General features: G+C 32.7%; 3 protein-coding genes across 7 annotated transcripts in view; 2 read left to right on the plus strand and 1 right to left on the minus strand.

Annotated features, from left to right (window-relative positions):
• Window positions 1-26869, minus strand: part of LOC145334086 (isocitrate dehydrogenase [NADP]-like) — a 341086-nt gene that overhangs the window by 72884 nt on the left and 241333 nt on the right. The gene's annotated exons all lie outside the window — the stretch shown is intronic.
• On the plus strand, window positions 443-18852 carry LOC145334120 (transmembrane protein 87A). Of its 4 annotated transcripts, XR_013884718.1 has the most exons (18): window positions 443-1322; window positions 1781-1869; window positions 2294-2372; window positions 6619-6700; window positions 7060-7218; window positions 7673-7763; window positions 9273-9418; window positions 10035-10141; window positions 10997-11131; window positions 11641-11742; window positions 13118-13182; window positions 13547-13682; window positions 14201-14282; window positions 15639-15760; window positions 16194-16253; window positions 16840-17017; window positions 17335-17423; window positions 18282-18852. XR_013884718.1 is itself a non-coding variant. In XM_080179414.1 (17 exons), exons 1-16 carry the CDS (start codon window positions 1190-1192, stop codon window positions 16944-16946), a joined length of 1695 nt encoding a protein of 564 aa, XP_080035540.1. In that variant the 5' UTR covers window positions 443-1189; the 3' UTR covers window positions 16947-16994; window positions 17335-18852. The 4 variants fall into 4 exon arrangements, 2 of the variants coding, with proteins under 2 accessions (XP_080035540.1, XP_080035541.1); XR_013884717.1 differs by having other exon boundaries at window positions 17335-18852; XM_080179414.1 differs by having other exon boundaries at window positions 16840-16994; window positions 17335-18852.
• LOC145334121 (uncharacterized) lies at window positions 18818-26850 on the plus strand. Of its 2 annotated transcripts, none has more exons than XM_080179417.1 (9): window positions 18818-18935; window positions 19389-19469; window positions 19968-20063; window positions 20601-20667; window positions 23094-23199; window positions 23671-23801; window positions 24379-24451; window positions 24994-25070; window positions 25943-26850. In XM_080179417.1, exons 1-9 carry the CDS (start codon window positions 18879-18881, stop codon window positions 26155-26157), a joined length of 903 nt encoding a protein of 300 aa, XP_080035543.1. In that variant the 5' UTR covers window positions 18818-18878; the 3' UTR covers window positions 26158-26850. The 2 variants fall into 2 exon arrangements, with proteins under 2 accessions (XP_080035543.1, XP_080035542.1); XM_080179416.1 differs by having other exon boundaries at window positions 19389-19466; window positions 19965-20063.

Consider the following 26869-nt stretch of genomic DNA (forward strand, 5'->3'; position numbering starts at 1 on the left):
TTGCTTAGTTAAGTTAAGTATAAGCTCCCTGCAGGGGTAAAGCTTTCGAAATGGGCAGATACAATTTTTTAGAGTTTTAATAATACTTCTTATTATTACTATTGAATATTAATGGAGTTTTGATCAAAAAAGAAAGAAACAAAAATTATACCAATATTTATATAAACTTAGTTGTTGGCAACACAGTCTTGTACTAGATCCCACGGCAGCTAACAGCAGCATCAAATCACACTTTTAGGGACAAAATATTAATTTATATTATTCATTTGAAAGAAGTGGAATTTGCCGCATTTTTGATTATAAATCAATTATTTTTTTTAAATCTTTGAAATATTTATAAAAAAAATCTCCCAAAATAGTTTATTGTGTAGAGAGCGCCTAAATAGTGCTAAAACAGCTGTTTTTTGTGTGGGTGTGTATGTGTGGCGTGCTTGCTTGTGTGTGTTTGTGTGCCTTGCCACAGCAGCATCGAAAGAAAACAGCTGAAAGAAAAGATTGATAGATAGATTGCAAGCAAAGAAGAGGAAAAATTTTTCAACAGCCTTCCCAACCAGAAAAAGTCGTAGAAAAGCATTTTTTCTCACAAATTAAACATTTTTTAGTGATATATGTTTAGTTTAAATGCTAGAAATTATAGTTTTCAAGAAATATTACAGTTAAATGTATTTATTTTGAAAAATATGTTAACAAAAATCTTTGTTTTCTTTTTTATAATTGATCGCAATTTAAAATAGTGAAATCGTTGCAACCTTTGCAGTTTTAAAATGTGTTTATTTAGACTATTTTTGTTATTTTAGATTTATAAAGTTGTTTTAATGTTTATTTTTACTAGGTAATAACTTAAATATTAATGAATATTTGAATATTTTTTTCTTTGTGTATTTCCTTTTTGTATATAAAGTAGTAATGTTTTCGTTTGGAGCTTAAGATTTTAATAACTACTGAATTGATAGAGTTCTCCTTTTAAGGAAAGCTTCCCCCTTATTTTCCGGATGGTTTGGGGATATTTTTCTTTCAGATTTTAACCTTGTGGATGGTTTTATGCTATTCTTCTTACCACTTATATATACCTACTTCATTTAATTTCAGATATGTAAGTTTTCTAAAAATGTTGAAGATATCAGAAAAAGAATTATAAAATTAGATACCTATTAATCTAATTGTTATATATTTAAATGAAATAAACAAAATGTTGAAAAGAACAATAATGTATAAGCCAGTGATAGCTTTAACGCTTCTAAGTGCCGTAAATTTAGTTTCCTCTTTCCCTGACTCGGGGAAATGGGTTTACAAAAATATTACTATGACTGAACAATATATAGGTTAGTGTTTAAACTTTTCTACCTTTAAGTTTAATCTACAGAAAACTCAACCGCGTCAAAACTAAAGATGGTTAATGTTTTATCTGCTAGTCTTATTTGAAACGTGCGAAAATTAATTTTAGATAAGGGGGAATCCTTGGCCCATAAACAGACGCAATTATTACCATGCGCAGTTAGGACTTCTCAGACAAAGGTCGCCCAGTCGATGGGTTAGCTGTCTCATGTCTGCAATATTATAATTTTAAATGTAAGTAAGTAAAAATTGTTGATGGGGGGGGAGGAGGTTGAAATTACCCTCTCCTTTAGATAGTTAGAAAGCCTTCCCTGGACCTATGAATAGTTTCACTGTAAAGGAGAACCATATCAGTCCAGCGGTCAGCGAGATCTTTACTAGGCACACAAAAAACAGACGGATAGACATCGTGTCACTTTATGAAATAAAATTCATTATTTTGTAGGTATGGTAAACACAGTATATGCAAACACAACAATAAGCATAAATTTAAAATGCCATGAAGATTATCAAGTTGAGTTCGGTTGGGTTTTAAGGAAAGAAAACTTTTAAATATTTATTTTATAGCGTGATTTCTTAATAACTTTCTATTCATCTTGTCTATTTTATTCTTTTGATTGGTTTCTTAGTTCTGTTCCACTAGCATCTAAGATTTGTGATCATTCAAATTGGAAAGGATAATGCTGAATAAAAGCCTGAAACCATACTTAAATTAGAAATAAAATGGCCTACAACAAACCTGTGACCAATATGAAGCTTTCTTTAACTACTTAATTCAATCGGTTCATTAGTTAGCAAAATCTTAACGAACGGACAAAAAAATGAATTAGGACTATTATACTTATCGTTTTGTTTTATCAGTGGTGATTGGACGTCTCTGTGCTACTTAGGAGTTAAGTTAAGTATCCCTGCATTGATCTACTATTTAGCTACAATATTTGAAAAGTTTTCTACCTCCAGAAAATCTCCGTGTTGGGAAGAATACAATATTTATAGTCGACCTTACCAAAGCTATTTTGAACATCCGGAATCAAAAGGTCAGTACCTAACATTTATTCCAGTATGGCTTTGAAACCGATTAATATACGCTGGATTAGAACTGGTTTTCAGCTATTCTGTAAAATCATGTATAGCATCGTATTTTGATGAAAAAGGTAAGTACCTAACATTTATTCTAGTGTGGCTTCGTAACCAATTAATATCCGCTGCACATTGGGGCAAATCAACCAAAAAGGGGATTTAATTATTTAGTACCCTTAAAGTTCATCTCACAAAAATTTCATTTTATACTTTTTTTGTAGGTAATTTAACAACAAACAAATTTGCTTTTATGTTTTTTTCTGTCATTTGAAAGGAACATGGAGATAAAGGTCATTTTATGAAGGTAGATAGAAAATTACCAGATTAACCCCTCCCGAAAATAGTCCCCCCTTACCCTATCTATCTATCCATCAATCTATACATCTATCTATCCATATATCTATCCATCTATCTATCCATCTATCAATCCATCTATCTATCCATCTATCTATCCATCTATCTATCCATCTATCTATCCATCTATCTATCCATCTATCTATCCATCTATCTATCCATCTATCTATCAATCTATCTATCCATCTATCTATCCATCTATCTATCCATCTATCTATCCATCTATCTATCCATCTATCTATCCATCTATCTATCCATCTATCTATCCATCTATCTATCCATCTATCTATCCATCTATCTATCCATCTATTTATCCATCTATCTATCCATCTGTCTATCCATCTATATATCGATCCATCTATCTATCCATCAACTATTCATCTCTTTATCCATTAACTATCAATTTATCCATCCATCAATCTATCCCTCTATCTATCTATCCATCTATCCATCTGATTATCCATTTACTTATCCATCTATCTATCCATATATCTATTCATCTATCTATTCATCTATCTATCCATCTATCTATCCATCAACTATCTTGAATTTCGTGTTTAAAATGTCTAATTAGAGGTTTTGGTTATCAGAGCAATATGAGAATTTTTTAGTAGCGCAGCTACCCTATCACTAGCTTTTTGGGTCCTTTAAAGTATAACTATGTCAATTGTAGTCCGATTTTAGTGTTCAAAGTGTCAAATTTGGGGTCATGGAATTCATTTCAGTAGGAGGGGAGGGTATGGTGTAAATGGGGGTGGATGGGGATCCTTATTTTAGCAAGCTACAAGTTTCACTTTATTTTTATTTTTAATAAATCCATTATAAATGTGGGCATGATTAACATAAATTTTTATTAACTAATATCTATATTTATAATGATATTATGATTCTTGTTTACTGTTTATATGTATACTAGCGGCTTCGCCCCTAGCCTCTAGGGGATTTGCCCCAAGAGGTAATTAAACAAGGATGACAACATCAATGAAAGAAGCAAAGCTCTGAAATGGAAGGACAAACGAACATTAACACTTGTGAAGTGTCAGAACTGAATATTAATGCATGTCTATACAAAATTGTAATTAAAACTGATTAAATACATGTTACTGTTTGAGGACATACTGACGTTTTTAGGACTTGATTATAGAGATGCTTCGCTTATAACATTACACCTTATTGAAATAAGAATCAGTATTCAAAAAATCAGATGAATAGGATATTTTTAACATTCAAAACAATTATTTGTTGTCAAAAAAGTAAAAATCAGCTTGTTATAAATGGATGTACGGACTTTCTGGTAACGATTATAGAGTTGCTGTGCTTTCTAAGTTGTACCTAACTGTTGTAGAAATCAGCATGAAAAGTTTGAGATCGATAGGACAATTCTAGCCTGTTTAAGTTAAGTAAAAGAGCTAACTGTACCAGACGTACGGACGGACCGACCCTAATTATAGAAATATGAAAAAAAAATTTGGGGGTTTTATTTTTGAAAAAGGGCTTTAAACAACCACAGGACCAGTAGATATATTCCCTGAAGAGTAGAATTCAATCAATTCAGTGATTAGCGAGATCTTAAGGGATGGGCGGATAGACAAACAGAAATCAAGCTACTTTGTATTATATATTAACACCTAGGGATCTAAGGAACAAAACAATAACCGATTAACATGTACATCCCCAATATTGATACATATTTAATAAATACATATTTAATTAATTATATTACAAAATTATTTGTCTGTAGATGACAATTAGTGGTTGAAAAGTTTTGACACTCATCTTAATGAACCAACCAATAAAAAATCAATTAAATTTCCTGAAGTTCTTATGCTAACGAATATAAAAACGTTATTATAAAACTTTGAAGTTTGGGGACTAGTGTAATTAACAGTCCCCTCCCTTTCTAAATAAAACTGCTGAGGTTAAACATGAATACCATGTAACTACATAATTTAAAATCAAAGCATTACCAATATACAGACAGATAGACTACTAGCTAATTCTAATTTAGAATGATTATAAGAACCTCACGTTATTTGCATATTAACTACCTTTCCGCAGTGAGGTAGGGGACATTGGGCTGTTTATATTACTAGTCCCCAAAGTTTTACAGTTGTGTGTTCAAACGTTTTAACTACTAACTTTAATCTACACAAGGGGTAATTTTGTGTATTGTCATTGGGGATGTACAACAATTTATTGACCTTTGTCTTATCCCTTTAGATCCCTGATATTTGTAATAATCTATAGAAACGATTATTCAGTTACATTAAAACATCAAACATAAAAAGGTTTAGATTTAGGTTTAGCTCCCCCCCCCCCTTCCTCCCGTCTCCATCATTTAGTGCAATAGAACTTGAAAATATTCATTATCAACTTTAATTCAAAGTCTAATCAAATAAATATTTCTTATAACTATGTTTTTGCGTCTTTTATCTATATGTATTACATCTTTCATTTTGACTTTAAAAGCGCATTTAAAAGATTTTCCTAACAAAGTTTTCGTGCACCCAGCCTCTGAAAACGCGCTAAAAACCCCTACGGGGGCGCGGGGGGGTAAATGAAACCAGTACTGGCGATTAAAATATGTCTTTGGGTAATCAAATATCGTTTTTTTAGCCGGCGACACCCGGCGAAAACATGTTTTCTCTTACTGTCTACTTAAATGTTGATTAAAAAACAAACAAAAATAAACTAAAATCTTGACTTCAACTATAATTATTTAGGACTAATTTCTTCAATTTGTGTTTTTTTCTTTTATACTTTCAAAATATATGTAATGCATGACTCATCAGAAGTTATTTTGTCTAATTACGTTAATTCTAAGAGATTTTATAATACTTTTAAAATTGTTGGTGAAACACAAAAAGTATGCCTTTTTCTGTAAGAAAATTTTTGCATTTCTTGACTTCCATGCATTAGAATACTTACTTAAAAAGCGTATTTTTATGATTCCTTTAAAATCTGATGTACATTGGGTATGATAATACTCATAGAATGTTTAAAACTTGATTTGGGGGTGGTGAATTGTTGCCCCTTGTTGCCCCTATGTGCGCTGGATTAAAACTTGTTCTTTGTCATACTGAAAAATCATGTATAGCATCGTATTTTGATAAAAAGGTAAGTACCTAACATTTATTCCAGTATGGCTTCGAAACCGAGTAATATCCGCTGGATTAGAACTTGTTCTTTGTCATACTGAAAAAATTATGTATAGCATCGTGTTACAGACAATTTTCCACGAATTCATATTAACATTTTTCGTTTATTGGGCAATATTAATTTTACAAAAATACTTTTAACCTTTTATATAAAATACCTATTTGAATTATTACTAAGAGAAATAAAATGCGTAATTGCTTTACTCTACGTAGACTTTGTAAATATCAATTAAACTTATTAGTAATACTCTTAATCATAAACACAACCTACGTAATATAGGTAGGTACTTATTATATTTAGTAAAATAACATTTGGTAAGTATGTTTTTAGTAGCGAAGCTACTCTTTTATAATTCGTCTGTCCGTCCGTAAGAAAGTGAATAGGGAAAAGTGATTTTCTCTGTGAACATAGACGATGAAAGTTCTTATCAACATTTCCATCATTAGCTATAGAGAAAAATTAATTTTAAAACGTCTAAGGCTTATTTTTATTTGTTTTTATATTTTCCACATATTTTCCCATATGTTTGGTGTTTATGGTTCGATTTTAAAAATATTTGTAGCTCTTAGTATCAAAATTATTTGTTACTTTGATTTCCTGATTATTTTCTAGACATCTTTAATATTTTTGTGCTTTGCTACTTATGTATGTTGTCTTCCTTGTTAATTGAAATATTTTGTTGTATTTAAGGATTGAACTACGAGGGGCTGGGAGACAATTATAAAGTTCATTTCGTAAAATCTGCCGTGCAGACTTTCAAATGTGGAGAAAGAGGAAAAACATTCACTTAAATTTTTTACCTAAAGTTTTATGAAAATCATAAACGTCTTATTGGGGGGGGGGGGAATAAATGGGTCTTTACCCCCTCAAAACTAAAAGCTAAGACGACCCTGATGAAAATTCTCAATTTACTTGTTAAAATAGTACATAGGACAGTAAACCAAGACGGAATAGTATTAGCTGCTAAATAGTTAATTGTTACAAAAAGTATTTTATGGACTAGAGCCATTTTAAAAGTCTTACTAATTGGCAGGACGTTATGACTTACGCTTTAATTAGTTTTGCTAGTCCCAAGGGGCTAATACTAAAAAGAAAATAGAAAAAAAATCAAGTGAATGTTGTTATCTGAACAGTAATAATTCCACCGTACAAAGACGAGGACCCAATGCCCGTGGCGGTTGGCGAGGCAAAGCCGCTAAATTTGGCGGGAAAACGACGGCGGAAGAAGCGGGATGATTCTGTGAGCGTGGCCGCCATTCTAGGCCAGGAGAAGCCGCAGTATATCATTAGGTTAACAGAATATGGTGTTTTATCAAACGCAGAAAACTAGCCTGAAACCATCCCATGGTTTAAATATGAAAATTAATTGGCCTTAAACCATTCCTGGACTTATGTGAACCTTCCCAGCAATGGAGAACTCAAACGTTTCAACCACCAATTGTAAACTACAAAAGGGGTTATTTTGTATTTCACTATTGTGGATGTACATCAATTTATCAGCTGTTGTCTTATCCCTTTAGATCCCTGGTTTCAAATAATGAAATCTTACATATTATGTGGTACTTTCCAGGCGGGATGTACAATTACAACTTAATGAATCAACCAATCCTAATACACTAAGTCCCCAAAGTCGTAAAGCCAACGAATAAGAAAACGTTATTATAAAATTTTGGAGACTAGTGAATAAACAGCACATTGTCCTCTCCCTCTCTGTAAACTTGACATATTCTGTGGTTCTTTTCAGGCGGGAGGGGTTGTACCTGTTAGTATTGTACATTTCTGCTAAGAGCCAAAAAGATGTCGACAATGTTCCACCATTCAGTGCTGATGTTATGGTAAGATAGATACCTAAGTAGATAGTAAGGATATATATTAAGATAGCTAGTTGGATATTTAGGTACCTAAAGCTACTGTATGCAAAAAGATGTCGACAATGTCCCACCATTCAGTGCTATGTTATGGTAAGATATATAGGTAGATAGTTAGTTTATTAGTTTAGTACATAGGTATTAAGATAGTTAGTTGGATAGTTAGGTACCTATATTTTTTTATGCTAAAAGACAATAAAGTCACACTGCACTATTCTCTGCTAATGTTATGCTAAAATGTATTTTGATAGTTACTTAGAGTCTATTCATGCAAAAGCCAAAAAGACATTCCTAATGACGTCGTGGTTCGAAATCTATGTAGGTAGAGAGAAAGTTGGTTAGTTAAAAAGATATGCAGATTTGACAGTTAGTCAGTAAGATTTTTAGATAGATAATCGGTTAGTCAGTAAGATTTTAGGTAGATACATAGATACTCGGCTAAATTGTAAGATATCTAGCACTATAGAGGATTCTCGGATAGTCAAAAGATAGGATAGAAAGTTAGTCAGAAAGATATATTAGTTATTTAAATAGATAGATAGTAAGATGTCAAGGTATATGGATAAATAGTTGGTCTGTTAGCAAGATACCTAGGAAGATAGAAAGATATCCAGAGAGTTTGTTATGTATCTAGGGAGGGAAAAGACAATTCTCCAGTCTTTTCCTTTTCCTAAATTAAGAATTAAAGTTACTGAAGGCTGAATTAGTTAAAGGAAGATTAAAATATCATTATTTGTCATTACTGTATCAAAGTTTTGAAGAATAGTTAAATCGTTATGCAATTCTGTCTATAACTTAGCAGACAAGCGGAAATAGTTTAATTAGATTTTTATTAGTAGCGAAGCTACTCTATGAATTACTTTGTCCGTCCGTCCGTAACGATATGCGATTTTCTCGGCTGCTATTTAAGATAGAGGACTGAATTTGTTTGTGAAGATTTCCTCTACCAATAAGCATTCTTTTGTCCTTTGGTCCGTCAGTAATGCGACTTATCCGTATTCCCATCCATGATTTTTTTTCGCAACTTATGGATGTTGTCATCCTTGCTATTCAATATCATTGAACTATTATTCATCGCAATGCATTTTTTTTAAATGCAGCCTTAGGTCTTTAAGTCAGAGTAAAAATAAATAAGTGCTAAAAAAACGGATTTTTGTGATATTAGGATTCTAACTTTTGGTCAAAAAAAATGGTGGATTACACTGGAAAGGTTTTGAATATATATCTATCCTTTAGCTTATTTTTATATGTATATGAAAAAGTTGTTTTTTCTTATTATATCTTTCTCTTTCATTCTCTTTCTCTCTCTTTTTCTCTTTCCATCTCTTACTCTATCTTATTTTCTCTCTTTTTCTCTCTCTCTGTCTCTCTCTTTCTCCTCACTCTCTCTTTCTGTATGTTAAAATATTTAGCTTACCAAAGAGCTTTGTAAAGCATTGTACTTGTTCAAATTCTATTTATTTTTATTCATTTCAGGTAGAATTTAAGTCCCCAACTGGTGGCTACTTGTCAATGACTGACTGGCCGCTGCTCCCATTCTATGGACTCATGTGTGGGTTGTATGTTGTTCTGGGTCTGCTCTGGCTTATTTTCTGTGCTGTTCATTGGAGAGATTTACTTAGGTAATATGCATTGCATATATAATACCGTTCAATTGTCTATCCTTATACTAAAGTAACAGGATGTTTGTCTGTCTGTCTGTGTATCTGTCTGTGTGTCTGTCTGTGTGTTTGTACCGAAGGATCTCGCTAACCACTGAACCGATCGGGTTCTCCTTAACAGGGTAGCTTCTCATAGGTCCTGGGAAGGTTTATAACTATTTTCTTGGGGGGTGGGACACCCCCAACCCCCCCAAAAAATGAAAAATCCCCCCCCCCCAAAAAACAAAATTTAAATTTTTTTTAAAACTAAAATTAAAAATGAGGGGGGGGCACCCTCCCCCCAAAAAAAAAATTTCGCCCCCCCCCAAAAGATTTTTTTCCAGTATTGCTTTGAAAGCTATTGACATCCGTTGGATTTTAACCAGTTCTCAGCAATACTGAAAAATCATTTATAGCATCGTATTTCAGACAGTTTTCAATGAATATTAAAATTCAAAACATACAATTAATACCAGTATTATTAGCGCGGGCTTCGGCCCCTTATGGTTTCGAAACTTTTTTTAATCTTACATTTTTTCATTTTAATATCCGCGAAAAGCTGTTTATAATGCGATATAAAACTATTATTCGGTTTCAGATTACAATTCTGGATTGGAGGAGTCATCTTTCTTGGCATGGTTGAGAAAGCTATCTTTACTGTTGAATATGAAAATATTAACAATAATGGCAACAGAGCCACTCAAGGCACGGTTTTAGTCCATTTGTAACTTGGAGAAAGAATTGATAACCCTTACTTAATCCCCCAAATTCCTAACAGATTTAAATTTTCTGCTTTAGATTCATCTACGGGGAGGGTAGACTAAGCCCTCCCTTTGAGGGCACTAAGGTCGTGATAAAAAAGAATAATGATTACTAGTTTATTTTTAATAAAAAGTACAACTTGTTAATATTTCAAATTAACACATTTATTGCAACTTATATTAAATAACACTTGTTTGTAAATATGGTCATTTATTTTATTTGGTATAATCTTTACTTTTTAGTGAAGTGTTTTGCCCCCTTTCCCCTAATCTCTGAGAGGGAGGAGACATTGGTTGTTTATTAAACTAGTCCTCAACGTTTTATATTAACGTTTTCTTATTCGTTGGCTGAACAACTTTGGGGACTTTCATTGAATTTTGAAGTGTTGGTTCATTAAGTTGAGTGTCCAAACGTTTCAACCAATAATTGTAATCTACAGAAGCATCAGTAGGGATGTACATCAATTTATCGACCATTGTCTTATCCCTTTGATCAATGCCTAATCTAGTAGTCATTTCATTTCTTAAACTTACTCCTTCTGTTGGTGAAATCATTGGTTGAAAAATTTGGACACTGCTTTGTGCTAGTTTAAACTATCCAGCGAATAAAAAGACGTGTTTATAAAACTTTGGGTACCAGTTAAAATTACATTCCTATGTCTCCTTCCTCCCTGTACTAAACTATCATTTAGGGTTACTAAGATCTTACTTTTCAACTAAAATAACACATAAAAATCCTCGAAAATTAAATGACAAAATCCGCCAAGCCAAATAAACTAAAACCTATCAACAAATTCAGCCTTGATAATCTGTGCTGAGATAATCTCCTGTGCAAAGAGGACCTTGGCTCGAATGCTGGTCCTGATTGTTAGTTTGGGCTATGGAATTGTCAAGCCACGGTTAGGACAGACACTGAATCATATTGTTTTCATAGGTAGGATATCATACAGGGGTGTATATTCTGCACAAGATTTATTTTTTTTCCCCTGCTACAAAATTTTTTATTTTTTTTCCCCCCTAGATTTTTCTTAAAAAGTAGGGGGGGAAATAGAAAAATATTTAAAGAACTCTATATTTTATTTATTTTATCCCTCCTCACACAAATTTTTTAATTTTTTTTAACCAAGGAGGGGGGCGAAATGGAAATTTTTTTTTCAGTTTTCTTAATTTTTACATTTTTTTCCCCCCAACCACTTATTTTTTATTTTTTTTCCCCCCCCCTGAGCCGGGGATCCCATGCAGAATATACACCCCTGATATCATATTATATTTTGTAGGTAAGAAATTTTGATGTTTTTCATGAAATATTGAATATTCTTTTTGAGTTGTTTATTTCCGTCGAATGACTTTTCCAGTATTGCTTAGAAAATTTTTCATTTTGCTATCCGCGGAAAGCTGTCTTTAATACGATGAGATAAATAACTATTCTATTGTTTGTTTTAGGTTTAGTATACTTTGTATTGGCGTCAGTAGAGTCAGTGACGAGAAATCTAAATCCTAAATATGATCCCAGCAATATTGCTCTCATTGCTGATGTGCCATTAGCAGGAAAAATAACTTGTATACTTATACCATGGGAACTACTTGATGTATAACCCCGATTTCGCTTTTCAAAATTACCCCTTCTGTAGATTAAAATCTTTAGTGGAAAATTTTGTCTCCTAAATATGATCCCAGCAATATTGCTCTCATTGCTGATGTACCACTAGCAGGAAAAATAACTTGTATTAATAAATCTATAATACAAAGTAGCTTGATGTCTGTCCGCCCGTCTGTCCGTCCGTCTGAAGCTTAAGATCTCGGTAACCACTGAACCGATTGGATTCTACTCTTCAGGGTATATACCTATCGGTCCTGTGGTGGTTTTAAGCTATTTTCTTGGGGGGGTGGAACACCCCAAACTCCTCCAAAAATGAAAATTTACCCCCCCCAAAAAAATAATTTTCTTGAGAACACATTAGACTATGAGCAGCACCAGTAGTAATTTTCTTGAGAACACATTAGACTATTTTTTACGAATTTTTCGAATTCGTTATTTAAACGAGAAAATGTTTTCCTGCTGGGTAGGTGCGAAAATTTGCGATCCGTTCTGCTGGTTAAGTAATAGAAGATGTAATTATACCTCTTTGGGCAAAGCCCCTAGAGGCTAGGGGCGAAGCTGCTAGTGTATAAATATAGAAGTATATAACAGACAACTACCTGGTCCTAGTGGTGGGGACTTTTTTTCTCTGCTATCAAATTTCTGTGTACATATTTCCGACGCAATTAGCTGATATCAAAGACCCAATTCAAAATCGGGACAGGGTCCCCGCCCTGTGCAGCGGGCAGAATTACATATAGCCCCCTTTCTATAATATTACTTTAATCTTCTGCTACGCCCCTAGAGGCCTCCAGTGGCACTTTAAATGTTTATTTTTATATTTAAGATATTCTAAATTGATATTCTAAAATCGAGAACGTAAAAAAAAATTCTAGGGGTTAGCGAGATCCTTCGGTACAGACACACAGACAAACATCCTGTTACTTTAGTATAAGGATTTACCCTGGGATCTAGAGGGAATAGACAATAAACGATATATTATTACATAACTTTCCCACGATTACGATATTAGTTCCTTTTCAACCTAATCAAGTTATAATAAAACCTTAGGCTTGGGTACTAGTATTTAAAGTCTGATTCCCACTTCCTCCCTGTAAATATAATCCATTTTCATTACATTGACCTTACTTATTATCTATAATCCCCTTACCCCCCTCCCCCCTTATTTATTTTCTTTGGTATCTTTGAACATCTACTCTGTGACTCACTATGTCTATCCACATTATTTTGTTCTTTGCTACTTCATGTTGTCATCCTTGATTCTAAATGAATATTATAAATAATTTTCTTGATAGATAAATCCAAGTTATTTGATACCTTCAGTTCTGGATGCTTCTCTATGTTGGTGGGTGTTCTCATCTCTCATTCAAACCACAAGATCTTTAAGGAATCATTATTAGAATACGCGTTATCTAATCTAGCAGGGATATGAAGGGATAAGACAATGAAGAACAAAATATACATATGCAATTATATTACACTAAATTTTCCCTTCTGTAGATTATCGTTTGTTTAAAAGCTTGTTTTAAACAAACATATTAATATTTTATAGAAGTAAGTACCAATAGTTCTTTAAGCCAACGAATAAAAGAAACTTTTGTAAAATATTTGTTGCCAATATGATCTACAGTTCAAATGTTCCCTTCCTCCCTGCCTATCTATCTAATAGAAAGTCTAGTTGCTCTTTTCAAATGTTTTTTTTTCTTCAGAAAAAGCACAAAAACAGCATTTTAAAAATGATTGCACCTCAGATTGCGTCGTAACTTGGTGAAGCTATCTGTGTACAAACACTTTACCAACACGCTGGCCTTTGCAGTCATTTCTAGCATCATCTTCATGATGTGGAGTATTTATAATCACAAGTGGACTACTGAATGTATGACAGGTTAGTTTATATTATAACTAGTGGTTGAAACTTTTGAACACAAATTGAACCAACCAATCAAAATCCAATTGAAGTCCCGAAGGTTGTTTAAGCCAACGAGTAAGAAAACGTTTCTGTAAAGACTTTGTGGACTCGTAATAAACAACCCAATGTCCCCTCCTTCCGTGTTAGTTTTGTAGGGCAGTTTAAAAGGTGTTGAACATTTTGGAGGAGGTGGGGGGGGGGGGATGGAGGGTGGAAGTGTTAAGACTATTATTGTTTTTTGTTTTCTTTTAACATGCCCATTTAATTAAGGGATTTAGTTAATATATTTTCCTGAATCGCTTGGAAACCGATTATTATCCGGTAGATTAGAACCGTTTCTCAGCCATTCTGAATATTGATGTCCAGCACCATATTAGTATATCCAGTTTCTACTATATAAAAACTGGTTTTAATCTCATAATTGTACATTTTTTATCCGCGGAAAGCTGTTTATAATACAATGCGAGAAATAACTATTGCTCATTTTTTTTTAGATTGGAAAGACCTATGGATGGATGAAGCTTTCTGGCATCTCCTTTTCTCAGTTATTCTTCTAGTCATTATGATTCTATGGAGGTAACATCTCCTTTTCTCAGTTATTCTTCTAGTCATTATGATTCTATGGAGGTAAAGTCTCCTTTTCTCAGTTATTCTTCTAGTCATTATGATTCTATGGAGGTAACATCTCCTTTTCTCAGTTATTCTTCTAGTCGAGTCATTATGATTCTAAGGAGGTAAAGTCTCATATTTTCAGTTATTCTTCTAGTCATTATGATTCTATGGAGGTAACATCTCCTTTTCTCAGTTATTCTTCTAGTCATTATGATTCTATGGAGGTAAAGTCTCCTTTTTTCAGTTATTCTTCTAGTCATTATGATTCTATGGAGGTAAAGTCTCTTGTTCTCAGTTATTCTTCTAGTCATTATGATTCTATGGAGGTAACATCTCCTCTTCTCAGTTATTCTTCTAGTCATTATGATTCTATGGAGGTAACATCTCCTTTTCTAAGTTATTCTTCTAGTCATTATGATTCTATGGAGGTAACATCTCCTGTTCTTAGTTATTCTTCTAGTCATTATGATTCTATGGAGGTAACATCTCCTTTTCTCAGTTATTCTTCTAGTAATTATGATTCTATGGAGGTAACATCTCCTTTTCTAAGTTATTCTTCTAGTCATTATGATTCTATGGAGGTAACAAACCTTTGGCTTCAATTACAGATTTATATCCGCTGGATTAGAACTGGTTAGCTATACTGAAAAATCATGCATCGTTTTGTATTTTAGACAATGTTTCACCAATAATAAAATGAAAAAAGAATTAATACCAGTTTTGAAGACGAAGCCCACTTTTATATCTTTATATCCGCAGAAAGCTGATATAAAACTGTTAAAAAAAAACTATTATGATTGAAGTTTTTCATACTTTGCATGATTATTTTTGTAACAATATAAAGAGCGTAGCAAATTGTTGACTTTTTGACCTACCTTTTCCCCTGATGTAATACGCAGTTTTGGACACTATCTTGCTCGAATTGGGTTAATTTTCTTTCCCGTATGGATAAAACCGGTTTTCAGCCATACTGAAAAACAATGCATATAATAATTTCCCGCGAATATTAAAAAATATTAATTTTAATACCATTTTAATATCCACGGAAAGCTGTCTATAATACGATGCGATAAATAACTAATCTTAGGCCAAGTCAAAACAACCAGAGATATGCTTTCACGCAGCTACTAGATGGAGCTGATGGTTATAATATCAATACACTTTTATTATCTGCGGAAAGCTTCCTATAAATAATTAATCTTAGGCCAAGTCAAAACAACCAGAGATATGCTTTCACACAGCTACTAGATGGAGCTGAATGTTATAATATTAATAAAATTTTAATATCTGCGGAAAGCTGTCTAAAATAACTAATCTTAGGCCAAGTCAAAACAACCAGAGATATGCTTTCACGCAGCTGCTAGATGGAGATGACGGGTATAGTTCTGATGAGGATATCCTCTACAATGACTCATGGGAAGGAATGAAGCTTCGCGGCAGAGGTAAGCAGCTAGCAAAATTATAGAATAGGGACATCTGCCATATTTAGTCAACATAATGTTACAAATGATTCGTTTGAAAAGCAAGTCTGTTGTTTCTCATACCTGTACATACATATAAATCGAAAAATAAAGTGAAAGAGGGGGCACGAGCCACAAATATTTGAAAAGTTTTATTCACTGAAATGTACAAAATGTGATAAAATTATATCCGCTGGATTAGAATCGGTACTCAGCCATACTGAAAAATCATGTATTACATATAATTTTCCAATAATATTTTAAAAAATCATTAAAGTAATACAAGTTTTGTTAGCCCGTGCATTCAACCCCTCGAGGCTAATCAAACTGGTTTTAATCTTATTATTTTTATCTTTATATCCGAGGAAAGCTGTTCATAACCCAGGCGATAAATAACTATTGAATATTAACCTAGGAGGAAGTAGTAGACCAGACTCACCCACATCAGAAACAAACCCAGAAGAAGATCCTCTCAAGGAATTCCATTTTAAAATACCTACTCAAAAATTAGAATAAAATCTCATTGAAAGTACCTACATAAAAAATCTAAAAAGATTGCCTTAAAAAACTTAATCCTATTATATAAAGTAGTAGGTCATTGTAGGTTTTAAGGCTATTTAAATTTTATATCTTAGTTAGTTTTTAGGCTATTTTCCTACTTTTCTTACCTACTCCTTCGAATACAGAACTTCTAGATGCTAGGAACGCAGCCTAGCTATAATTTTATTTACCAAAGACACAGAATGGATCAAGTCCAATAAGATCTCGTAAACGGCAGAATAATCGTTCAACAATTTTCAGTGAATTTTTGTATTAGTCCAAGGCAGTTTTAGTCACATTAGCGTTCAGGTTAAAGATAAGGGAACATTGGACTGTAAATCACACCTGTACCCAATCATGTTATTATTCGTAGGCGCAATAACTTTGGGTACTATTTTCGTCCATTGTCTTCTCCCTTAACATCTCTTAGTAATCCCAAGAAAAAAAGATGCGTTAAAACCAAAAAATAATTATAAAAATCCACTTTGCAGTTATTTTGAAATGGAATATTACCCCTGTGTAGTGGATTGAGGAGAATATCCCTGGGGTGGACATGGCGCCCCTACCCTCCCTCGACAGCGAGGAAGAATTAGAAGCCTCAAAACTTGAAATATCAAAACTTATGTAGATGTTGTGTGGATCTTTTTAGATTGAAAAGGAACGTTCTATGAATAGGGTTAATAATTGTAACAAATAGGGGTAGTTCATTAAAGAGCATTTAGATTGAAATATTGATTTTAATAGTGTTGTTTTCTATTTATTGTACAATGTACAATTATAAAAGTATATAATTTCTATTATGTAATTTTTAATACTAATTTCAACAATTTAATATTTTTTTTAAATCTACATTTTTTCTGAACTTTAAAACCATGTGGAAAAAAGTTAATTTCTTCATAATTATCTAAAACTAAAAGGATCTACTTTGACATTAGAAGGATCACTGCTCTATCTAAGTACCATATCTCATTAAATGCACTTCAAGGAACTATCCCTTTGTAATTAATTATTTTTAGCTGATCTTTATAGATGGAACCTTCCTTTTAGAAATAAATTTTAATTTTTTATGCAATCCTTTAGTATTATGTATCATGGCAATGAAATAGTAAGAATTTTATCATTTTACTTAAGAAAAACATCACATAACTTCAGTTTTTATTTTTAAACTTTGGATTTGAACCGGAAGGGTGGGGATAATGGTCTGTTTAATACACCAGTTCTCAAAGTTTTACAATACGTTTTCTTATTCGTTGCCTTAACAACTTTGGGGACTTGTAATGAATTTTGGTTGGTTGGCTAATTAAATTAGGTCTTCAAACAATTTTACCACTAATTGTAATCTACAGAAGGGGTAATTATGTGTATTAACATTGGGGATGTTCATCAATTTATCGGTCATTTTCTTATCCCCTTTGGATTCCTGGATTCGAATATCAATTTTCATTGTATTTCTATGTTTTTATGATTTCTTTTCCTTCTAAAAAAAATTATGTGCCCTTAAATGACCCCTTTGATGTTTAAATGGTACATTATATGTCAGAATAGTTAATTATCGCATCGTATTATAAACAGTTTTCCGCGGATATTAAAATGAAAATTTAAGATTTGTAAGCTCTGAGGGGCCAAAAGCCTGGCTTTCAATTTTTATTTGAATGTTCGTGGAAAATTATCTTTAATACGATGCTATACATAATTTTTCAGTAAGGCTAAGAACCAGTTCTAATCCAGCGGATATTAACCAGTTTCGAAGCCATACTGGAAAAACCTATATTCAGTAATGATCTATTAATATTACAGTTATAGGTATTATTATGATCTTAAGTTTAAAGTTACCTTTAAGACTTAAAAGTTAAGTACCTAGATTTAATACTAAGGTCATCTATTTTTGTATTTTTTTCTTTATATTTATAAGTTAAATATTTTAAGAAAGAAAAAAACTTGTTTTGTTGTTATTTTTCCTTAGGAGCTTTTAAACAAAAGCTTATGCTCTATTTTTACTGTGATTGTCATATATTTATTAAGTTCAATTAAATTTTTGTTGGTAGATTTTTTGCATCAGAAATTTAGTGTGTAAAAAAACTCGTTTTAGTTTTCAGTGTAAGTTTGTTTTTTCCCTATTTTTTTATATTTTTAACATTATTTTCTCAATTAGGTAATGCTTATGTTAGATTTTTTAAAGTAAAATATAAATATTTGGTGATTTCCTTTTAAGTACCTAACGAGCATTGACCCCCCCCCCCCCTTATTTAGAAATATATTGAAATGTTTTTTTCTTCTTGTACCTATCCCCATTGGGTCTATCCAATATCTAATGTTAGCCAATAAACAAACCCCAAAAAAAGTAACTTTCCCTCTTCCCCCTTAGGTTTAATTTATTTTAAAATAGGGGATGGGGGGGTTTATGCTCGAATATGCTCTTTGAGTGAAACCACCATTAATTCATAAACTTAAAAAATCCCATATTGTGATATTTGTAACTTTTTTATTATTCGTGTTGAATTTTGTTATTAAAATATTATTGTGTTTATTTCAGATTTGTAGTGAAGATTCCTCCATCATAATGGTGACTGAAAAAAAGAAATCTCTAGCTGACGATGAAATTCCTCTGCTTATACAGGTTACAATAATGTCTTTTGTTTTAATTAGTAGGATATTATAATGTTCGTTTGTTACTTTAGACAATCATAAAAAGGGGTATGAATTTATGTTGTTTAAACTGGAGGGTGGAAAGAAGCTAGGTACTCATAAACAATTTTTAAGGCACACAAATTTTCAATATTACACACAAAAAATTGATTGCATGGGAAAGATTGAATAATGATGCTATTACTTTGAGACACTGCCAATTTTACAACCAGCAGAAATAGAGCTGCAAAATTTTTTTTGTCAAAATGTGTAAACCACCCACTTTACCCCATCCTTCCCTCCTACTGGATGAACGAGCTGTCCAATAAATGAGGTCCATGTAAGCAACCTAAATTGATGACATAGTTTCACCTGTCAAATGTCTACTAATAATCTATATCTAATAAAAAATGATCTATTTTATGGTAAATGTTCAACTTTCTAGGATTATAACAGGCGGGCAGAGAACATGTGGAAGGAATTTCTGGAGAGGGGAAATGAATTTGACCGGATGGTGGATACCAGGAATGTTAACAATAATCATAATTAGACTTTAATCGTATTATAGACAGATTTCCGCGGATAGTAAATTAAAAAATGTTTGTTAAATTGATTAAATTTGAGGTCGTAAAATAATTGCCGCTCTGCATTTCAGTTCTTAAGTACACGTATCCACTCAATGAAAAAAGCTTCAGCAATATCTAGAAATATAAACATAAATTCCGTGATTTTATAGTAGTTGCGCTACTAATTAAGCATTAGAGTAAAACACTAGAGGGAGAAAGGGTTAAATAACTATTTCTCCCCATTGCAACCACCTAGTGACACCTTTCTATTGGGTCATTGAAAATCAACAAATGGTGTCGCTTATATTAACACAGCCAATTAGCAGAAAATGATTTAGAAGCAGACAAAAGAGGTCTTTGGAAAAAGGAAGGAGGGTAGTTGTCTGTATTGTGTGTAAATACATCTATAATATAGATCTATTAATGAAGCTGATATTATTGACATATGAAAAATTAGAATTGCTGTTGAGCTTTCTAAAATGGATGATAAATTCAAGAACACCACAATTGGTGAGCTAATGGCGGCTCAGAAACAAGCACAAATGGAAGAACCGGTGAGTTGGTTTTTGTCAGGGATCTTAAGGTATTATCATTTAAGTAAATCAATACAGGGGGGAGATGTTAGATAACTGCAAGTCCCCACCCCGTGGACTCTGTGCCGACTTTCGATTGGGTCTATTAATATCAGACAATAACGTCGGAAATATTAACACAGCAAAGTCGCTAAAAAAAGAGCAGAATGTTATTTGATCGTAGACGAAAAAGGGTCCAGGTAGTTTTCTGTTATATATCTATAATTATACATTTATTGTGTTACTATGGTGAGTCTGTTGTCTAGAACATGATACTGTTACTTAACTCTTTGCTGAAAGTACATTTTTTTAACATCTCTAGTTTGACGCAGTAACTTCTAAAATTCAAAATGATTTTTGTGCCTCACTTCCAATGGATGTTGTCATTCTGTTACGTTTCTATTTATTGACACGTAACCTCTTGATTGTACGACTTTTACTGTTGGAACAGATTCGAATCCATGATTTTTTTGTGCTTCGCTATTAATGAATGTTCTATTTATTGATGTGTCTTTTTAGGTTGACGAGAAAGATGGATCCAATATCTTTGATGACAGTGTCTTTGGTAAATTCCAAAACCTTAGAGGTAAGATAATCATTATTACTTTTCTAGCAACTTTTCATGGAGGGAGGGGACATTGGGCTGTTTGTTACTACAGCATGACCCTCAAAAAAGTATTTTTAAGCATCTGCAGCCCTTATTTCTCAATGAATTATAAAAAAAATGCATTTGTCCTTGTTCTCCATAGTATTCCACATAAGTAGATATAAAAATATTTTTTTTACCTCCATTAACACCGGAGATTTTTAGAGCTAAAGTTTTGAAAAAGTGACTGAGGAAAAAGTAACTTTTAACATGAAACGACTTTTTTAGCAAAATTAAGGTAGAAATCCTTTTACTTTTGTTATTAGCAGAAACTTTATACAAAAATGAAATAAAAAATTTAGTTTTTGAGTAAAAAGCATTTTTTTACACATATTTTTTGAGTCTTTTTAGTTTAATGATATTTTGAAAAACTTACTTATTAGGCAAAAATTTTTAAGATTAAAAAAGCAAATAAATCTTTATGAATATAGCAGGAAAATTGTTTTTGTTTCACAATCCTAACTTTAATAACAAAAAAGTCATGAAGAAAATAAAATTAAAACATAATGATTTTTTTGTCTAAAAAGCTTAATTAACCCCTATTAAATTATTGAGATGTCAGAAAAGTAGGCGGAGCAACTGTCATAATTAATCCTTTTCTCAAATAAGGGTTAATAAATAACCTAAAATTTGCAAATTATCAATTCATTCAGTAGTATTTTTTGCCATTAAAAAGGGAGAGGTCATTTTCTAGTAAATCCCGTAAAGGTGTGTGTTATAAGGCCTAAAAATAGTAGTAGAACGATAAGGTGCTCTAGATATATGTATTCCCTATTGAATAGAACAATAGGGAAATTTTTTTTTTTTTTTTGATAACCGTACCTGGATTATCTAAAAAAAATACGAAATTTCTATCAAACGCTTTGTTTGGCTCAAACTAACAAAAATTAAAAAAAAATATAATTATAATAATAATGTTTTCTATAGGTACAAGGTAAAGGTTAAGAACAATCTATACCATTAAACAAAGGAAGAAGTCATTCTTTACAGGTTGATTTATTATAATTATATTTTTTTTATTTGTGTCAGTTTGAGCCAAACAAAGCGTTTGATAGAAATTTCAGATATTCCAGGTACGGTTATCAAAAAAAAAAAAAAAAAATTTCTTCCCTATTGTTCTATTCAATAGGAAATACAAATATATAGAGCACCTTATCGTTCTACTACTATTTTTAGGCCTTATAACACACACCTTTACGGGATTTACTAGAAAATGACCTCTCCCTTTATATTTTTTGGTGGAATAAAAAAGAAATAATTAGTTAACTTGTTTTTCTTTGTGTCTCATTATTCAGTTGCCAGAAAAACATAATATAACCATCCAAAAAATAAGAGAAACAAAAAAAAATTCTTTTTCTCAGTCACTTTTTCAAAACTTTAGCTCTAAAAATCTCCGGTGTTAATGGAGGTAAAAAAAATATTTGTATATCTACTTATGTGGAATACTATGGAGAACAAGGACATATGCATTTTTTTTTAATTCATTGAGAAATAAGGGCTGCAGATGCTTAAAAATACTTTTTTGAGGGTCATGCTGTATAGTCCCCAAAGTTTCATACTAGCTTAACCACTTTGGATTCTTGTATTGAATTTTGACTGGTTTTTTCTTTAAGTTGAGTGTCCAAACGTTTCAACCACCTGACTTTAAAAAGCATAAAAATAGGCCTTTTACAAAAAAAATTAAGGCGTGTTGGCCATTTTTAAAGCGAAGCTTTTCTATAAGGGGGGTTTTTAATGCAACCATCTCGTAATCAGTGAGCAAATGGCACTTAGAATTCGAATTTCAAGGGAAATCATCACGAAACCTATCTCCACATAATACTCTATGCTGCTCCAAAACGTTTTCAAACGGTTCTAGCCACTAGTTGCTGGTACTAGAAATCTAAAAATGTTTTTTTTTGGTATCATTTAATAAGATTTAAAGCAAAAATATGTTTCAAAAAGTTGATTCCTACATAATTTATGCCATATTTGCCCTAAAAAGCCACAAAAAAACGGCTAAACGGCTGAGCCGTTAGCCGTTACTTTTTCAACTTTTTGTTCGATTTAGGGAAAAAAGACCTACCAAGGGCTACTCATGCAAAATTTCAGATCAAAATTCGAATTGTAAGTGCCATTTGCTCACTGATTACGAGAGGGTTGCATTAACCCCCCCCCCCCCTTAGGATCTGTCCATCTGAAATTGATAGCTATTATCTTTAATTATAAGATTTAAAGTTATAAGATTAAAACCAGTTTTATGATTTTTATTTTAATTGCGTTGAAACTTTTTCTATTGGGTTTGTATGTCTGTACACAAAAGGGAAGCAATTTTTTTTCTTTAATAATACATCAGTTTTCATAAAAACTAATTTTGTTATATTTAGGTAATGGTCAAGTGCTTGGCAGCAGCAAGGTAAAGACAACTGTGAAGAAAAGCAGCCGCAAGCCAGCTGCGAGAATGCAGAGAGAAACTCCGGCAACTGTTAGACAGTAAGTTATTTATTGTCCTTATGACTATAATATTCTCATGTATAGGGATGAAATCAGGGATCTAAAGTGATAAGACAAAGGCCGACAAATTAATATATATCCCAAACGGTGATACACAAAATTACCCCTTCTGTAGATAACAATTAGTGGTTGGAACGTTTGGACACTCAACTCTACCAGCCAATTAAATTCAATAAATGCCCCTTAGGTTGTTAAGCCTACGAATAAAAATGTCATTATAAGACTTTAGAGACTAGTGTAATAAACAGCCCAAAGTCCCATTCCTCCCTGGATGAATTACAGTCATAGTGGGTAAGGAATGTTTTTGGTAGAAGCTCAACCCCACCTTTTTTTTTGACCACTGAACATCTGACCTCTAACTCACTTAATCTGTTTGTCCATCCCTTATTTTTTATGCTTCGCATCTTATTATTCATGTTGTCATCCTTGTTTATCCTTGACCTATTCTAGATCCAGCCGTAAACAAGGACGTACAGCGTCCAACAGCAGTACTGACGGGGATCTAACAAGTACAGTGAAGAAAGGAGCGGCCACCAACCTTCTCAGTGTTCCCTGTACCCCCATTAATCCAGTAGGAGCAGGTTAGACCATAAAGTACCCAAAGTTTTTGTCAACAAATGAGAGAATTTGTTCATTAAACTTTGGAAACCCGTAAAAATTCCAGTCCAATGTCCCCTTCCTCCCTGGATTAAGAAACATTGAAATAAAAAGGACATGAATAGAAATAACAAATTAAAGAAGAAGAAAAAAGATAATTCGACCAATTAGATAATTTGATTAAACCTCTTCTTCAACGAAATAGACAAATACATTTTAAACAGGGAAATCACAGCAGGGATATAAAGGTATAAGACAACAGCCGATAGATTTATGAACATCCTCTATGATTTGGTTATACTAAATGATTACCTACTATGAGAGGTAAAATATTTGGACACTCAACTTAATTAACCAAACAATCAAAATTCAATTAAGTCGCAAAATTTTTTGAACTGATTATGAAAACGTTGTTAAAAAACTAAACTTTGGGTACTAGTGTAATAAACAGCCTAATGTCCCCCCCCCCCTCCCTGGAATCACATACATATTTACTGACAGACAGACAAATGAATTATTGCAGGACAGAAAATTTTTTTTTTCTTCAATGTTTTAATTCAGGACCTCTGGGAGTTGGTATGACACCGATTTACACCAAGTTTAACATGTCTACACCTCTACCTCGCATGGCAGCCAGGAATATTTATACAATACGTAATATGTTGTTCTACTTGTGATCACTATGTTGTTCTTACATGTATGGGGATGAGAGATTCAAAATTAGACTGTGTAGGATTGTGCTTTTTGTTTGTCCGTTAAGATATCGCTAAACCCTTTTTTTAAAGGGAACTGGGATGGTTCTAGACTATTTAAAATTTAAGTCTGGGATGGTTCAAGGCTATTTTACTACCTTTTTCTTTACCCTGCAACTACAAACCCATTAGATGCTTGGGGCGCAGTCGGTTATCAGTATGAAAGTTAATGGAGGTAGGTAGGGTTACATAGGGCTGTTACACTAGTCCCTAAAGTTTTTTATTAACATTTTCTTATTCGTTAGATTAACAACGTAATGGGCTTTTATTGAATTTTGATTGGTATGTTCATTAAATTGAGTGTCTAAACGTTACAACCACTAATTGTAATTTTCAAAGGGGTAGTTTTGTTTTTCATCATTACCAAAATATTTCTGAAAATAATTTCATAAGACGTATTGTGTAAATATGTGTTGCAACCCTGCAGGGATCCTAAACAGAATGAAATCACTGTATCTTTGAACGGCAGCCCTGTCAGAACTGTTATGAAGGCCCCAGGAGGTAAAATTTTAACATTTAAAAAATCATATTTTGTGAATCAAAATGAAAGGAAATTATTTTTTTCAAAACTTTTTTTCTGGGTTTCGGATCCGCATTGATTTTATGCGGATCCGGATCCGGATCCTCAAAATTTGGTCAGTGCGGATCCGGATCCGGATGCGGATCCGGATCCTACTGGATCCGGATCCGGATCTTTGACAATAAAAATAAAATCACCAAATTTTTCAAAAAAATTTTATTCTTTAATTCGAAGTCAAAAATACTTTTAATTTTCAAGTCTGAACCTAAACCTTAAAGATTGGCTCTCATCAAGAGAATGTCTGAGATTTTATATAAATTTAGGTAGATTTTTCCATTTTTTCCGCATTGTTAGGAGTCTAAGGATCCGGATCCGGATCCGCATTTTTTTGCGGATCCGGATCCGGATCCTTGGACTCAAAAATATGCGGATCCTTGCGGATCCGGATCCGGATCCAGATCCGGATCCGAAACCCTGCTGAGTTTTTTTATAAGTTCTGTTAATAATAATGTTTTCTTCGTTTATCACAATTTATATGTGGCATCGTACTAATGACAGTTTTCCTCTGATAGTAAAATAAAAATTGTTAATTGTGTCCAGGGTCAACAAAACATAGGGGAAAATATTTTCCAGTATCGCTTCCTAACAGAGTTAATATCCGTTGAATTATAACTGGTTTTCAGCTATACTGATAATTATGTATAGCATCGTATTATATCTAGTTTTCTACGAATATAAAAATGTACAATCATAAAATTAAAACCAGTTTGTTTTATCTTCGGTGAGCGAGTTTTTATAATACGTTGCGATAAATAACTATAAAATTATGTTTTTAATAATATTTCATGGTCAGGTCGTGGAAGGGGTAAAAATGCGGAGCCCGCTATGCCCACCGACGGCATACACATTGGCGGCACTCAGTTCAGCCTGCAGCTACCAGTGGCGGCTGACATAGATATTGCCGGGTTCGAGCTGGAGGAGGCCCATTACGAGAAGCTGTCAATCATTAGTCAGGGCATCAACAAGCTATTGGAGATGCGCGCTGCCTCTTCTACTGATTCAGAATAATTGATTAAATTACTGAGAAAAAAAATCCGCGACGCTCTTGCGCATTAATGCCGCGTTGCACTATGTTTGGGGAAAAATCTTCGAAATTCTTGCGCAATAATGCCGCTTTGCACTATGTTTGGGGAAAAAATCTTCGAAATTCTTGCGCACGAATGCCGCGAATCTAACTAAACAAGTAAAATTGATACACGCCTTTGGGCCAAAGCATCTTTAAATTATTTAGTCATTCTGTATAGGACTTTAGAAATATTTTTAACCACCATTTATATAAACTTTATCAAATTGTAACAAATACGCTTATTTTTATACAGACTTGTACCTGATTTTAAACTTATACGCTTAAGGACTTAAAAAAATATTTTTCTATAACAAATTCACGTATTTTGTACTAAAATATTTAAAATCTAACCAATAATCTTGCTTCAAAATCGATTTATATCCACTGGATTAGAACCGGTTTTCAGCCATACTAAAAATAAAACATGTATAGCATAGTATTGCAGATAATTTTCAACGAATATTAAAATTAAAGTAAGAAAATATTAAAAATACAAGCTTTGTTAGCCCCGGCCTACGGACCCTCGGGTCTAACGAAACTGTTTTTAATCTTTTATATATTTTTTTTAATATCCGTGGAAAGCTGCGATGCGATAAATTAAATAACTAATAATATGTAAATATTATATTTCAGAATCTTAGTTTGCTTGAAACC

This window comes from Acartia tonsa, chromosome 12 (genome assembly GCF_053477335.1).
Source record: "Acartia tonsa isolate MP-2025a chromosome 12, ASM5347733v1, whole genome shotgun sequence".
NCBI classification, from domain to species: Eukaryota; Metazoa; Arthropoda; class Copepoda; order Calanoida; family Acartiidae; genus Acartia; species Acartia tonsa.

Bases quoted from the DNA above. Each gene is read 5' to 3' on its own strand.
- LOC145334121 (XM_080179417.1), top strand. From the start codon at position 18,879: ATGGTGACTGAAAAAAAGAAATCTCTAGCTGACGATGAAATTCCTCTG. The intron at 20,668-23,093 runs GTAAGATAATCA...TGTTATATTTAG, and splicing joins TAAATTCCAAAACCTTAGAG to GTAATGGTCAAGTGCTTGGC. The intron at 25,071-25,942 runs GTAAAATTTTAA...TTTCATGGTCAG, and splicing joins TGTTATGAAGGCCCCAGGAG to GTCGTGGAAGGGGTAAAAAT.
- LOC145334120 (XM_080179414.1), top strand. From the start codon at position 1,190: ATGTTGAAAAGAACAATAATGTATAAGCCAGTGATAGCTTTAACGCTT. The intron at 11,743-13,117 runs CAGGAAAAATAA...ATTTGATACCTT, and splicing joins CATTGCTGATGTGCCATTAG to CAGTTCTGGATGCTTCTCTA. The intron at 14,283-15,638 runs GTAACATCTCCT...AACTAATCTTAG, and splicing joins GTCATTATGATTCTATGGAG to GCCAAGTCAAAACAACCAGA.